The sequence below is a fragment of the Mytilus edulis genome, chromosome 2, assembly GCF_963676685.1.
Source record: "Mytilus edulis chromosome 2, xbMytEdul2.2, whole genome shotgun sequence".
NCBI lineage: Eukaryota > Metazoa > Mollusca > Bivalvia > Mytilida > Mytilidae > Mytilus > Mytilus edulis.
This window is the reverse complement of record NC_092345.1, coordinates 98466268-98483331: the sequence shown is the minus strand read 5'-3', so window position 1 is coordinate 98483331 and position 17064 is coordinate 98466268. Positions and strand designations below refer to the sequence as shown.

At 31.3% G+C, this 17064-nt stretch overlaps 1 protein-coding gene across 1 annotated transcript in view; it reads left to right on the top strand.

Annotated features, from left to right (window-relative positions):
• The window catches only part of LOC139513643 (serine-rich adhesin for platelets-like), a 50054-nt gene extending 38277 nt beyond the window's left edge, over window positions 1-11777 (top strand). The window contains exons 11-12 of the mRNA XM_071302314.1: window positions 4875-6248; window positions 10860-11777. Coding sequence (XP_071158415.1) covers window positions 4875-6248; window positions 10860-10940 — 1455 coding nt within the window. The 3' untranslated portion in view covers window positions 10941-11777. The remainder of the gene's footprint in view (window positions 1-4874; window positions 6249-10859) is intronic.
• The last annotated feature ends 5287 nt before the right edge of the window (window positions 11778-17064 follow it).

The following is a 17064-nucleotide window of genomic DNA, read 5'->3' as shown; positions in this document are numbered from 1 at the left end:
CTGAAACATGCAGGAATTTTGGACAAAAAAAGTGAACAAAAACAAGCATTTTTCTAGTTTCCAGACAATAACTTGTGTTTAAGTAAATGGATCTCTCTAAAAGTATACTACAAGGTTCCATACCACAAAGGGAAGGCTGAAATTGAGTTTGGGGGTAATTACTTCAAAGAGATTGGGGGGATTTTTTATTCAATTTATTTTCTTCAAATTTTTGAAAATTTCATATGTTTTGAAGTTTCAAGAAGAAATCTTCATTTGCACAGTGTTGCGCAATAGACTTTTAAGATCTTTGACCACATTTATTTTGAATCAGAAACCTATGTTATGTCAAAAATTCAGACAGTATCAAGCTTGAATATTGTGTCCAAACTTGCCCCAACTGTTCAGAGTTCGACCTCTGTGGTTGTTTCCAGGCTGCACTCAGCGAGGCATTTCATTGAGGTTTTGTTCTTTCTTTGATATTATAAACAATAGGACCACTATATTTGATCAATGACATGATTTCAAAGTGCATAGAGTAAGGCCATTTCAATTGATATGTTATAGTGTGTCTTTTTATGTTTTGATTTTAGTTACACTATTGTTTCAGATTAGGGTGAAGGTTTGGTACCATTAAAATGTTTAAACCCAATTACAATTGTTTGCACCTGTCCTAAGTCAGGAATCTGATGTTCAGTAGTTGTTGTTTGTTGATGTGGTTGATATAAGTGTTTCTTGTTTCTCATTTTTTTTTTAGATTAGACCGTTAATAACTTCCCGTTTGAATGGTTTTACACTAGTAATATTTTAGGGCCCTTTATAGCTTGCTGTTCAGTGTGAGCCAAGGCTCTGTGTTGAAGACCGTACCTTGACCTATAATGGTTTACTTTTATAAATTGTGACTTGTACGGAGAGTTGTCTCATTGGCACTCATACCACATCTTCCTATATCTACCTACTGACATGTTGGCCCTATGGGTTTTTTAATTATATTTCAATCCACCCACACATGAATGCTATTGTTAATAGGGTATAGCCTGATTCTCTGGTCTACAGATTTTGGTATTCCTTGATATCAATAGATGACTCACCAAGGTTGACATTGATTTTCACTATCAATGAGGGAATCTTATGTTGAAGTTATTTACTACTGCTTTCCTCTTCACAGAATAATTATTTATCTATCACTAATCAGGATCAATGCATATATATTTGATGTTTTTTTTATTTTGTTTAGGGAAAAAAAAACCAGCTGAAAAACCATTGATACATTTGTTATAATGTAATTGCTTGAGTTTTCTCTACATGTCTGAGGGGATTGCCTTATTGTTGCTTGGATTTGTTTTTGAATGGATATAAACATGCTATTGTATAGTACAGTTAAACAGTTAATATATACTCCAGTTCTGGTTCATGTATATATAGGGACACTTATATGAACAATTATTTACAATAAACTTTGCTTCATTTTCTGGATAGTTATACAACTAGAGTTACTCATCATAAAACATTAGAGACAGTTGAAGCAATATTGAATTTTTAAGAATTGTATACGTGTAACCACATGTCACAAATAAAAATTTAGAAAAAAATTATTGTCGAAATCTTGTACAGTGTTTGCACAAATTAAAAAAAAGCCAAAATTAAAAACTTAGAATATGACCTTGACCTTTGACCTTGACCATATTTCCTCTTTTTTTGGACCAAGCACCTCAAATAAAAAAAACTTAGGTTTCTATCACTCATGTTTTACCAGTTACAATTTCACTTTACTTATAAATGTTAAATACAGAAGGGAAAATAACTCTCATATGGAGTCTCTGGACCGCTTCGGTCAAAATTATTTTCAAGATCATACGGATACAACGAGCAAATTGGTGAAATAGTTTTGTCTTAAACTTTAAGGGTTGCGAAGGAGATGCACACACAATAGTGTTTTGGGAGATAAATCTTACAATAAAAAGTGCTCGGGTAAACAGGGTCAGTTTCAAAATTGCAATAACTGTTCAATATCATATACAAAAATCTAAGCAACATTTTGCAAACCACATAACACCGTTAGAAAAAATGAAACACCAAGAAGGCAATAAAAATATAATATCTTATTCAAAAGGGAAAAAATTTAGCAATATGTCACAAAGTTAAAGAAGAGGAGGTAAGGGGCTTTTAGATAGTCTTTCAAGCATTCCTGTTCAAAATTCGTCATTCATAGCACTAAAAAAAACATTGCTCTAGATAAAGACTATACTGCTGTTTACAAACATTCAGTTCATTGGCATGCAGTTTCAAATAATGTATATTATTTTGATCTTATGATCTGGAAAAAAACAACTTGAAGATTTTCCAAACATAAAGTACAAATATATGTAAGCAATAAAATTGTACTTTGAAACAAAATGAGCATATAAAGATGGTGTTTTTATAACTTGTGTTACAAGAGAAAATTAAAAACACTTGTAAGGATGACATTGATACTTAATAAAAATGATTTATAATTTGTGTTGTATTAAGTTATAACATTAAATGTTAAGAAATAAATAAAAGTACAATATGATTTGTCTGTAAACAATTGTTAAAAGTGATAAAGAGAACAATTCTAGCACTTCAGTTAACTATTAATGGCAAACATCTGTACAATAGGGTTTATATAGATGTCATTAACACTCTCTAAAAAAAATATTGTATTGAACTCTTCTTTTTATAAAAATAAATGTTAAGTTAAGCATTTTAACATTTTCAAAAATGCTTTATCAGATTTATCCATCGGATCACCAGCAGTGATGGTGATACATGGCTGTGTACATTATGTATATACAACTTGTCTAAACATCAACCCAACAATGTTAGATCTGTAAATTTGCTTTTGTAAATTTTTTGTTCTTCCCTCGCCGGGATTCGAACCCATGCTACTGAGATATTGTGACACCAAATCGCCTGCACTGTAGCCGTCCCACTAGACCACACGACCACTTTGCGAAAGCAAATTTACAGATCTAACATTGTTGGGTTGATGTTTAGACGAGTTGTACATGTATATATATATTATCACTATTTTACTTTGTGCTTGCATTAAAGAAAAAAAAAATATGTTGCCAAACTTTACACATTTTTTTAATCTCCTGTAAATTAACAGCACTTATTTTTGCTATTTTTGAAGTAGTCAAAGATAGTTGTGGTAAAAAACAACTTCTATTTGGCAGTGCTTCACAAACAAACTAGTGGTTGTTTTTATAACCCCTTGTAATCGACTGATAATGAAACATCATAAATGACTACATTTGGCATGAAAACAAAAAAATTGTCTGCAAAAAATGTTTAATACTACTTACTTTATTGCATTATAGTAAATTTGCTTGACTATTTGTTTTAATAACTATACTACATTAACACAGTCAAATGGTTTTTCTTTGTTTAGGGAAGTTTCAGGTGACAAGTCATGACTTGGTTTGTCTGGAATATTTGTATGTGATACTCTCTTGGTGCCACTTGCTTGCCAGAAATAATATTCTACATCGTTTAAATGCTTGTATGTCTGGGTGTCTGGGGGTGATCACTGAATCACGATTTTTTTGGTAGTTCAATTAATATCTGTATTAATAAAACATTTACATGAATTCTGCAGGTCTTTGTTGAGGTGCCAGTTCTGAACATCTTTTAAGTTCGTTAATGTTCATCGATACTGAGACTGTCTTAATAAGTTGGCCTTTATACCTGGCACTGTATGGCTTTTTCATGTCAAAATGTAATCAAGTACAGTTTTTTTTAGCCTGTATCACTTTTTTTTCTACTTCATTAAAGTCTTAATTTTCTTTGAAACTTTTAACAAAATTATTATGTAGAAACTGACTGAAATACCTAGAGGTTTATTTAAATATGTTAAATTAAATAAATAATGAATTATTTTATTTTGCTTAAAAAAATTGTTGAGGAATAATAGTATGAGTTCTCTTAGTCTCTTTGACGGATTGTGTGTGACCTATATTTTATAGTTCTCTAATTTAATTTGAGGTTTATGTCTATTGTCAAAGTTAATGTTGGTTAACTTTAAGGCTCTAGTTAGGCTCAAGTTAACTTCAGTAATAGAACTTGTGTAAATGTGCATTTTTGGGTTTAGGTGAACATATCAAGGCAGAATTAGGTAACTGTGACCTAATTTTACTCAACATTAACTAGCTATGTTGCATGTTATATGAGTTGATACTTTTATGTAATATGATCATCTAAAGTTAAAAGTAAAACATTACATATATATATATTGCTTTATATACAGTTATGAGAACCTATTGTCCTACATCTTTTTGATACTGTTTACTTATATTTAAGCATTGCACAAGATCATGTCTCTCTCCTAAAACATTTATGATGTCTTTACACTGAAATCATGTACCTTTCATTCAAAGTTCTGATGTACAGACCAATCCAGTCCATATGTTGTGGATGTCTTATGATTGGTTGTTAATGTTTTATGTCAGATTTGATTGGTTGATTTGTTAACATTCCAAATTTCTTTAAAAAAAATGAAGCATTAAAGCATTTATTCTTTGATAAAAAAAACACACTGTTAAAAGCTTTCAATTTACTGTTGAAGTAATTTATATTTTCAAAATATTAAGAATGAAAAATGAAGATATATGCACTATTACTTATTTTGTTGTCAAATCAAATCCAGATTTTTTCATAGTTATTATGAAAGAAACAAAATATATAAATAGTTTGCATAAAATAGAATGTATGGCTTGACTAAATATGATACTGTGAATTTTGAATATATATCTTATGGTTTTAAAAGTGTATTCAACAATTAATTTTTGCAACGAAATAATTTTAGCCCTGACTGAAATATAGACATTGTTTTATTTTTAAAGTAGAATTATGATTCAAAATTCTTCTTACAGGTTAAAAGTGAAACTCTTTTGTCAAAGAAAGATTATCCACAAGAAATGGCAATGCACACAGAGGAAAAAGAGGAAAGTGAGGATTCAGATAATGTAAGGAGGGATCCTCAGTCTCAGACTGGACCACAAACATCTGACAATGAAAGTGTTGATAAATTTGTTGGTCGTGTGAAAAAAAGTCGTAAACGCCAAAGTATTGTGGAGTTAAATGAAAGTATTGTTGAATCTCAGGTTCATATGCATAAACTTCAAAAGGAAACAGAAAAACTGCAAGATGTCAAAGAGGTTGAAGGTTCACAGACAAACTTAAATATTCTACAACAACTACAGCTTATTGCTGAACAACAGGAACAGTTACAATTTCTTCAGAAACAACTTGAAGAAGAACTACAACAACAACACCCCTCCACTTCAGTGTCACATGACAGGACTCCATCATCATCCATTGAGAGCAATAACAACTTTACCACTGTTAGTAACATTGGTGTAACAAGTAGTGACAACTTTAGGATATCATGTTCAGAGAACATTATAAACAACAATGTGATATCAGTGGAAGATAATCAGACCTTTGTATCTCAGCCATTGTCCATCTTTGCCTCTTCGTCAGCAGCATTTAGTCAGACATTGTCACCAAGTAGAACATGGAGACCTTGTAAAGATTTGACCTTGACTCCTAGCAAAAGACAGCCAAGGATTGCTATAGATACACAATTTGACATTACACCTTATGTGACAAAAACATTCCCACAGAGGGATGAAAAATTAATCAATCAAAGTAACGAAAGTTTCCAGGAACAAATCAAGCACCCAACTCCTGTGAAATCTGAATTAAGTTATGTTAATGTATCCTCAACTTCTTCTGTGCCTCCATTATGGACACCCTTAGCTTTGAGTGAAGCTTCACAAGACCAACAGAACTTGACCCCTAAAATCTGTGATAATGACATAAAAACATGCACTTCTCAGGTAGCCGCAATTGACCTCTCAGTAAAACGGCCAAAGGAAGATGATCATTCTGCAGCATTTACACCATCTATTTCCATAGGTGCTGGACCAGTTTCTCCACAGCCAAAACCTACACCTACATCATCAGCATTTACAAGGGTCCATAGTCCGTATAGAAATGATAATCAAAATGTTGGCTCATTGTCTCTCAGAGCGAATACACTCATGTCACCTGTGGATTTATCAGCCAAAAAGAAAAGGTTGTCAATGAGGAGAAATGTCATTACTGTTTCCAGTGAGAGATACCAAGAAGCCTTGCTAGACGATGAATGTGCCCTGTATTCTTGTCGACTTCAGAGCCCTGGTTTTACAGGACGTAGTTATGTAAATCCAGTAGCTACAGTGTTACAGGAGGGTGATGAAATGGTAAGTTATTCATGTTATTAGACACAGTAGCCATATAGCTTTGACTCTATTCAGTGGCTTTTCCCAGTCCTTGGGGGAATGTTATGCCCTTCCTGCAATAGTATAGGACAAGTCTGGGCTAGTGGGCCTGTGGTTGAGCATGAAGACTGCATACTTTATGGGATTGAGTGGTATTGGGAATCTGGCATGTGTACCTTACCATTTCCAAATTTAAAGGGTGAAAGTTCAAGGTCACTATATTGCATTTAGGAAAAGAAATCTTTGGAATTAAAACGGGATTGTAGTGGATGCCTAATATTTACGCTCATTTATTGTAAATTAACAACAACACAATAAGTGCATTGTGGCTTAATAATTATTCTGATTACATAATTATTAAATATAAACAATGATAAAAGATCATCTTTTGACTTGTGAGGTCTGTTAAGTACATAATCATCTAAATCACCAGAAGTTTCCCATAGCTATAGATCATCTAAAATATATCCCCAGACAATATAAAACCAATAGATGTTTGATCAGTTAAATATTCTCCAAATAAAAACCTATAAGCCTTGTATGAGTGACTCACAAAACTTATCTCTGATCTAGTACAGCAGGTGTTTCATCAGCCTACCACTTAGTTATGTAAAAAGCATACAACTAAAACTTGCGGTCAGTTTTTCTAAATAAATGGAAGTTGATTAGAGTGCAGTTGAACTTTTTTTAATTAACAGACAAGATGTTTATTGTTGTTTTCCTGTCATAATTCTGTGATGAGATTTAACATTTGTAACCCATTATCTAATTCAAACATATATATTGCATGTATTGAGTTGAAGTCAATACACCTCTATTCCATGTTTTGTTCAACAGATGTATCAACTCATTAACAATAGATTTACTCATAAGTAGGAATTTGAAGTGTTAATAGGAAATACAGATCTCCAAATTTTACTCGAAGATTTCCACTGAAGTTGATAATTCATAATGTTTATATTGTCCCCCTCGCAACGTGTTGCAGGGGCCATAGAAATTCAGGCTTCTGTCCATCTTGTAAGCACTCACATGAGTACAATTCTTGCCAGATTTTTATGAAACTAATATCATAGGTTTATATCAGCAATGTTTTGGACATGTTGGATGAGTTAAAAAATCAGTGCCGATCAATTATTTTTAAGAGTTATGCCCTTGGAAACTTTACATGTACCTATAAACTATATGGAAAATTGCATCGTCAGCACTTTCATGTGATCAATTCTTGCCAGATTTTATGAAACTTATATCATGGTTTTGTTCAGCAATGTCTTGGCATTGCTTTGACTAGTTTTGAAATTGATCAGTGCTGATTATCTATTTTATACCCAACTTCATTCATCCATCTGTCCCGCTTTAGGTTAAAGTTTTTGGTCAAAGTCGTTTTTTGTCGAGCCTGCAACTCTTGTCACAGAAAGCTTGACATAGGGATAGAGATAGCGGTGGTGTTAGCTAACTTCTAAAAAGCTCTATATTTAACAAGATGATGGAGGACCTGGATGCTTCATACTTTGTATATGGATGCCTCATGTTACGAAGTTTTCGTCCAATGTCTTTGACCTCATTTTCATGGTTCAGTGACTACTTGAAAAAAAAGTTAAGATTTTTTTTAATGTTAGATACTCTCTTATTATAAGCAATAGGATAACTATATTTGGTGTGTGTGTACCTTGCAAGGTCCTCATGTATGTCACAGTTTTCACTTGACCTCGACCTCATTTTATGGATCCGTGAACAAGGATAAGTTTTGGTGGTCAAGTCCATATCTCATATACTATAACAATAGGTCAAGTATATTTGGATTATGGAAGGACTGTAAGGTGTACATGTCCAACTGGCAGGTGTCATCTGACCTTGACCTCATTTTCATGGTTCAGTGGTTATAGTTAAGTTTTTGTGATTTGGTCTGTTTTTCTTATACTATATGCAATAGGTCTACTTTATTTGGTGTATGGAATGATTGTAAGGTATACATGTCTAGCTGGCAGGTGTCATCTGACCTTGACGGTTCAGTGGTCAAAGTAAAGTTTTTGAGTTTTGGTCTTTTTTTCTTATACTATATGCAATAGGTCAACTATATTTGATGTATGGAAATATTTTATGATCTATTTGTCAGTTATGCAGGTTTATTTGACCTTGACCTCATTTTAACGGTTTCATTGCTCAGTGATAAGTTTTTTGTTTTGGTCTGTTTTTCATAAGCTATAAGCAATAGGTCAACTATATGTGTTGTATGGATGAATTGTTAGCTGTACATGTCTGCCAGCTGGCATGGTTCATCTTACCTTGACCTCATTTTCATGGTTCATTGGTCAATGTTTAGTTTTCTTGGTTAATGTTAGATTTATCATTTATGTGACAGTTGTAATAAAGCTTTATATTTAGGACTATCAACATAATATCAAATTCAATGATTAGTAAAGAAGGCAAGACATTTCAGTGTGTGCACTCTTGTGATGAAGTTGGAGTACACATGTTTCCTATGATATGATCTTTCTATTGCAATGCCAAATGAGAGATTGACTCCAATGTCACTTTACATTGAACATAGAAATGATAGTGTGAGTGGGGTCATCCATGTACTATGGACACATTCTTGTTTTACATGAATTGACTTTTTATGTGAATATTTAAAAAGAAAATATTTGTGTCAACATGTATAAACTGGTAGACATAATATAAGATGTCTCCTCTCTCAACAACCACCTTGGTTATTACCTACTACAGATACAAGTACTACTAATGAAACATCTCACTTACTAGAGCTTACAGACATTCTTTGATCAGGACTGATACAAACAAAACAATAAACACACAAGTACAACAACATTCTATTCTGTTTTAAAGCTGAAGTATTCAGAGAGAAATATCATTAAAATGTGAAGCTTTAGAGTGCATTTGTTTCTAACCCGAAATTTTCTCATCGATGACTATCGTTTAGTAAACGTTAAGCTGCTAGAAACAAATACATCGTTTAATAAACTTTATCGACCCCATGTTGTCAGACAAAAATAGATAACACTCACGCACTGTAAACAAGCAGGTAAAAGTGCGGGAAATAAATAACCAGGACTTTGCGAAAACAACATGTGCTCGTAATTATTTAAACCACAGATGCAGAAACAAATTTATCATTTACACGTCTCAACGATAAACAATCAACGACTACGCGACTATTTTGCGTGTACATCGTTTATGTGAACGATGTCAACGTTGACCAAAAAATGTAAGAAACAAATGGATTAAACGACTATGCGCGTAGTCGTTTACATCGTTTAGGTTAGAAACAAATGCGCTCTTAGAAATTAAACACAACTTGTTGAACTTGCTTTTGATTAGTTTTAGCTCAACATTGGTGAAGACACTATTGAAGTAATGTGTCTTAATACTGCTTAATCTTTGAAAATTGTATTTATATGTGAATGGAAAGTTAAGAAAAATGATTCAAATTTCAAGATACAAAAAATGATAAAAAAAATCAGATTAAGCTTTTATCATGTTTATGTAGGTTATAATTAGCTTTATTTTTAAACATAACAAAAGGATAGGTCACTGATTTTTTTTATTCAATAATTTGTATCGATTAATCATGGAAAGTCTTTACTATCATTGACTACGCAAACAGAAAAATACTAAATGATCGAATTTTGAAATGAAAGATAAAAAGACAGAGCTCTCTTATAACTTATACATGTTTAGAAAATTAAAAAAAAAAAAGCATGATTGGTTCAACATACTTATATTTTTTTTTGCTACATTGCAACATAGATGAATGTACTTAATTATCTGAGTTATCTCCCCTTATCAAGCCGAGTTTATGAAAAAGATTCAATCAATCAAACATTTTCTGTATTTAAAAGGTTGAAAGACTTTCCTTAACTCTACTTTATTACACAGGTTAATGATTTATAACAAGCTTAAATTATTGTAATAACATAGTAATTCATCATTGTGAAAATTGTGTGAATTGATGAAGTCATTTATTTATTCTTTCACTTCATGAAGGGTATTATATATATCAAAAGATTTCTTGCTCTCTCTAAAACAAACACATTTTTACAAAACGGGCAAAAAAGCATAGAAGATAAAATATGTTATAAGTTAATTAGTCAGATTCAGTTTCCCATCAAATCATTTTTTTACTATCAAAACATTTGGTAGACTGTGCAATGTTGATTTCAGAGTATAATTGGCAGCTGTCCAGTGGCGAAATTGACAACCAACATCTTTTTTGGGGCAACAGGTTTTCATTTGATACTAAACACAAGCAGCTTTTGTAAACAAACCCCTGACTGTCTTGAAGAAGATTCTAAACATTTCTAGTGAGAGATAGTGTCAGTGAAAAGACAGTGGCAAATGTTTGAAATAAACGGAGAATTTATTGGCAAATAATGAAAGGCAGATGTGAAGCTGATGATAAAATGAATTGTATGTTCTGTTATTTGGCTTATCATTTCTCCTATTAAACTTTTTTGCAATTTAATTTGATGGATGGATATGTGTTATGCTAATATAATTATGGTTTTAAGTTCCGTGAAATTTGTGATGCATCATATTGTCTGTCAGTTTTGGGAATTATTTTTTTTTATATTTCAGCATTTTATACCTATCCAAGAAGACAGTCCTGTTCGTCACTACATCCGGGAAGGTTCAGCATTTAGTTGTTATTCTCCTTGAAATGTTAGAGATGATGTGGACCAACACTGAACTAAGATAGTACTACAGTTAGTGTTAAACTCAATCAAAAGACATGTACCCTTCAATGTATTAGGTTGTTATTTATATAATTTGCCAAAAAGAGTTTGAGTTTTCAACAATTTTGTATAACGTCCATCACTTAACTTAGTGGTCTACTGGTAAAAAAGAATGATATTGAGGAATATTTAAACATAACAAAATGTCAATATATCTTATGCTTGAAAATCAATTTAAAGGTATACTGTTTGTTTACCATTAGGCCTGAAACAGTATGTACAGTGTATTCTTTACCAACCTACACAACAAATTTGGCTTTATAAAATTATTTCATTTCCATTTTAGATTTTTATTTTTTTCATTCAATTTTTGATAAATTAAAATGTCATATTTTTCTTTCCTGCCCACCTGGTATTCAAAAGTTGGCTTGGAAAAGAACAAGCCAATTGTATTTTGATTTTGGTCTTACCAACTGTTTATTTGGCTGCCAGATTATCAATTGGAAAAATATTCATTAATGCAAGTATCTTATGGAATAACATTTGAATTTTTTCATCATTTCACCTTCATAATGTAAAAATTCCTAACATTTTTTAATAGCAGCATATTATCTATATAAATATATGCAAGTATATAATTAGCACTAACATTAAAAGTTTAAAGTTCAGCACTGATCCTTTTCATCAGAATGACTGTGTCTTTGTACTTATGTTTATTGTGAATGAATTTTACAATGCCTTTAAAACATATTCATATGTATGCATTTGCCATTTCAGGATCTAAAGGACTATGGGTAATTTAATTGTTCGTACCACAAAATGAGAATAACATCACATGATTGATTGAATTTCCATTGTTAAATACATATTTAATCAATCATAACATTTTTGCATACACTTTTGAAATATTACCCAGAATGCATTAGATTTTGCAAAGGTATTTTGCTAACATTGTCAACTCATCAACCATTAATTTTTATTGTACCATTTGATGTAACATCTGTATATTTATATATACCTAGACATTTGTGGAATATTTTGATGGGTAGATTGAGTCTAGATTGGATGTTAAGTGTTTCGGTCACATTGTTTCCACATTGCATGGTATATACCACCAAAACTATACATATTACCAATGTGTGGGGAAATTATATGTGTAATTCATTTGAAATGATTAGTAGTCTGGTTTTGATATGAGTTATCTCCCATTGACCATGTATACATTATTGTATATTATATATATAAATATTTGTGCATGAAAGATATTATTTAATTTTATTTAAAATTGAAATCTTTCTTTTCCTTTGATCACAGTCTTAGACATTGTGTGTTTTGTTCTCAGATAAATGTAAAACATATTTATTTTTTTATTTTTCAAAAATTGAATTCCAAAGGGTTGTTATGTTTTGATGAAAACTAACAAAGTATTTATTTTCCTCTATTGTATACATGTGTATGTGTTAGTTATGTGTATATAGAATTTATATCTAGTCTAGTCTTTTCATTTTATTTTTTATTGACCCATGTTAAACTTTCCCAACTGTGTGTAATAATTTGATGGTTTTTTTTTATCTGGTGCTATATTTTAGTTCTATTGTATGTTGATGATATATGATTGTTGAACCTCTCAAAAAGAAGGAGATTTTCATTCTCGTGGAGGAGGCAATAAACAGGACCTTTTTAATCACCAACCTTCATTCAGAGAAGAATTGTGGTGCTTTGAAGTATTTTGGCCTTTTTGAGTCTTTGATAGATAAAAAAAAGTACAAATTTTTCAATTAGTATCCTAGTCAAACTCAGAACTTAGGTGAGAAAAATTTGTTGATGAATCTTTTTGAAAGACTATTTTTTTTAAATTAAAGGGAAAATAATTTTTTAGTTACTTTACAGAAATCTTTACACTCAATGCTATTAAATTAAGTTCTTCCTCATCGATGACTTTTGATTCTGTATTTATCAGATAATTTGGTATTTATATCTAAATATTAAAAGGAACATTTGAGGGTAACATAGATTTTGTGTTTTTCTCTAGATGCTTGTGATCAGTATATCAGATGCACTAAATGTAGCCATTTATATTTCCATTAGCTCAGGTTTCTTGTTATGACAAACAAATGGCAATTACTTGTGATCTGAACACTTGTACCAGTTTTGTCCACATATGATATTCAAATAAACAAAAGCCACTGGATGTTAAGCAAGAAACCATCTGTTAAATAAAGGTAACAAGAGTATGTAGAAACCAACTTGTATATATACACATGTAGATAGCATTCTCAAATTTAGGTGGCAATTAAAAGAAAGATACCAATATTGTAAAACTTTCTTTGATCATGTGTTTACAGATCAAATGCCTTATTCAAATTGTATAAAGATAGTTGTGTTTTAGCCAAAATGTATAATCACTCATTTTATATTTTTGTCAAAGGGGTAGATAATAATTGTGATACTGTTAATGTTCATGACCAAACTGTATTCACAGTTACTTCCCTTGTTTTTGTTACTTCCCTTTGTAGTTGCAAGGTATATTTGGGGGTTATCTACTTAGTGAATTTGCTGAAAAAAAAGATTATTGAAAAATCTCACTGTAAAATTTGTATTGCTACGTCCTGATAATTTCATAGTTCCAAAACATGGTTGGGTACATTTATAATAGGACAAACAGAATTTATACCTTGCAATTCCTAGGGTTCAACATTGATACTTGTAAATATTTGTACTATTGTTATTCAGGGTCTAGGTTGCTGTACATAAAAATGTACTATAGATAACCACTCAGAAATTTTGTTTATTCATATGAAGCAATATTTTTTTTATTAGCTTTGACCTAATAATAGATATTGGAAGGAACATTAACATCTGTAGATTCAAAATAAAGCTGCAAGTGGCAAATAAACTTTATTATCTCATCAGACTGTTAGCCAAGCAGATGCACATTTTGTTAAGATATCGCTGCCAGCCCTTTTACAATAAAATCAGAATAATTGCACTGAGCATTAGTTTAGCATGTTCAATATTCTGTGTGAGTCATCAGGTATTGATTAGAGTGACATAAGAGCTAATACTAGAATATAACTGTAACAAGGCCAGTCAAAGTCGGTTCCTTGTTCAATAAAACTGTAACAAGGCCAGTCAAAGTCGGTTCCTTGTTTAATAAAGCAAATGTAAAAGCAACTCTGGGAATTTTCATCATCTATTAATCTGACATCCATCACTTTTTGTCTATCATATGTTGTTTCATTTTGGTCCAAATAAAATTTAATTATTTACTCGCCACATGACAACTTTAGACAAATGGATTTCAATGAGTTGGTCATAGCCGAAGTTTTTTTTATTCCCCACCTAGGGGCGTTATGTTTTTCGGTCTGTATGTCTGTTCGTTTGTCTGTCTGTTTGTCCCACTTTGGATTAAAGTTTTGGTCAATGTAGTATTTGATCAAGTTGAAGTCCAATCAACTTGAGTACACATGTTCCCTATGATATGATCTTTTAATGCCAAATTAGAGTTTTGACCCCAATTTCACTGTCCACTGAGCATAGATATTGATAGTGCAAGTGGGGTTTCCATGTACTATGGACATGTTCTAGTTTATTTTGGTGTCAATGAAAATTCAGAAATGGCTGTTAGGGGAAACAATCAATGAAGAAATTATTAAGATTAAATACTTGAGGGGGGGGGGAATTGCCAAATAATACAGGTGAATTGGTTTTTAGAGCCGTAAATGGTCATGTGATACTATATATAATTTTGACTTATTGTGTAGATAATTGACCATTAGGTATAATTCATTACCATGTGTACTGGAAATTCATTGATACCATTGAAATTCATCTCTATTATATAATTTAAATATGCTCAATCCTCCTTCATAGTCAAAATATATTACAAATTTCTGTCTTGTTCTGTTAATGTGTATGCTTAGAACTGTTTTTTTCATTCTACCAAGGTATTTCCAAATCAAAGAAATTAGTTCAGAAATTACACTCTCTCTCTAGAAAGCTTTCAAACCAATCAATGTAAGAGGGTGTCCATGGAAAAACCAGGCAGTGGATAGCACATGACATATTTTGTTTTCAAAATTTTTTCATCTATTTCTTATCACAAATTCATTCTTTCTCAAAGTTGAATTTTGTTTTTTTATTAACTGCAACAAATAAAGAGAAAAAAAATACATAGAAAGCACTGAAAATTCATTGAAAAGGGGAGATAACTCTTCATTTTGCACAAAATTTTGTTGCGTTGTTAGTGAACTTTAAAATCATTTTCTGAGCCATCCACTGTTGATACAAATATATCTTTGACATATATATCCTTTGTATGATATAAACATTGCATTGGAACCAAAAATTCAGTGGGGAAAAAATGATGTTGTGCCACCCATATCATAGGATTTGCCTGATATTTACTTGGACAGCCTCGAAATAACTAAAAGTTCAAGGGCAAGGATTTTTGGTTGAAAATAACCAACTCAGTTGGAAGTGTAGAACTATAGTGGACACCTTGAACAAAGATACTACATTAGTATAACACTAGATAATATCACTGGTGTAGTGAAACAAATATGTATGATTTCTTGAAATTTCACATTTGTAGGTGAATTTCATTACCTAATCAACTTTTAGGAAACAGGACTTAAGTTGGAGAAGAGAAAACAAGTCCATTTTCCTTCAAATTAGTCTTGTATGATTCTATATTATTTTTATGATTCAAGAAAGTTGTCTTCACGATATATTGTTACAATTTGTTTCATTTTTATGCTTTAACCATGTGTTGTAACAATGTTTTATTTCTCAGTTTTCCAATGATCTCAGACCATTTATGTAGTATAATGGTTACTATGACAACATCTCCCTACATTCCAACAAAAAAACACATTTTAAAGGAATGCCACAAAAGAGGTACAAGTTTTAAACAGCTAGTATTAGAAATGATATTATCTGAACATCAGTATTAATGCAACATTAAGATGACTATTTTTCTTATTTTGAGTCTAGCTTTTTTTTCGAAAACAGAATTTTAAAATATCCTCTAATCCAATGATTCTAGTTCTGTATTATAAGATATGATGTTCTTTATCAATCAATTTTGTGTACCACAACTAATGTTGAAATGTATTTAAAAATTCCTATCGTTTCATTTTGACCATCTTTTTTCTTTTGTCTCTTCTATCATTCCTTTCATAGAGAAATTAAAGAAAAGTTGAAAATTTCTTTATATGATTTGTAGTCTCACTCAAGCTGAAACAATTGATAGCATTATATTGTGTGAATTTAGGATGAATGATCTGAAATCTTTCTCTTCTGCTTCTTCTATAATTCATCTAATGTCTTCTTTCATTCAACTGCTTGTTTTATTATTCTCTTTTTTTCTTCCTTTTTCTTTTTTGTCTTTACCACTTTGTTTCTCAACCCCACCCATAAATGTCTCTAAATCAAAACCAAAGAATTTAAAATTGATATACTAGAAATTCAAATTTTTTGGAATAAATACTTTGCATAATTATAGTAAAATCTTTTTAGTACATTTCATGACAAATAAGGATGTGTTGTTATATGTTTTCATGATAATAGGATCAATGTCTTTGGTTGGTAGAATGGGAGAAGGCTATGTAGAGGAGTGTTTTTTGAAGATTGTTCATGTTGTTCCATTTTATAAAACATTGTGTTTTTTGTCACATTGGTGACTTATTGTCCATTTAATTTGTATTATAAAATTATTGGTATGGACAATTTTTCACCATAGAACAGATACTTTAATATGTGAGGTATGCCCATTGTTACCATTACCTGTAAGAATGTGTTTACAGATAAAATGTGTGTCCATGTATAAATCAGTCCACTGGGCAAGCCTATATAAGGTCTTTGAAAGAGTTGAAAGCCGTTTATCGTACTTATTGTCAAAAATATACACAATTCTAGAATATATCTTGACTAATTTTATCAATGTATTTCCGTATTGATATTTGGGAGGATGTGTTAAAATGCAAAAGTTGCATGGGTAAATATTCTTACTGGAAATCTGAAGAGACTATTTAAATACTGATAATTTTTCCTATCAAAATTTTGAAGAAAATTGATCTTCACTATTTTTCAGGAATTCATTTCAA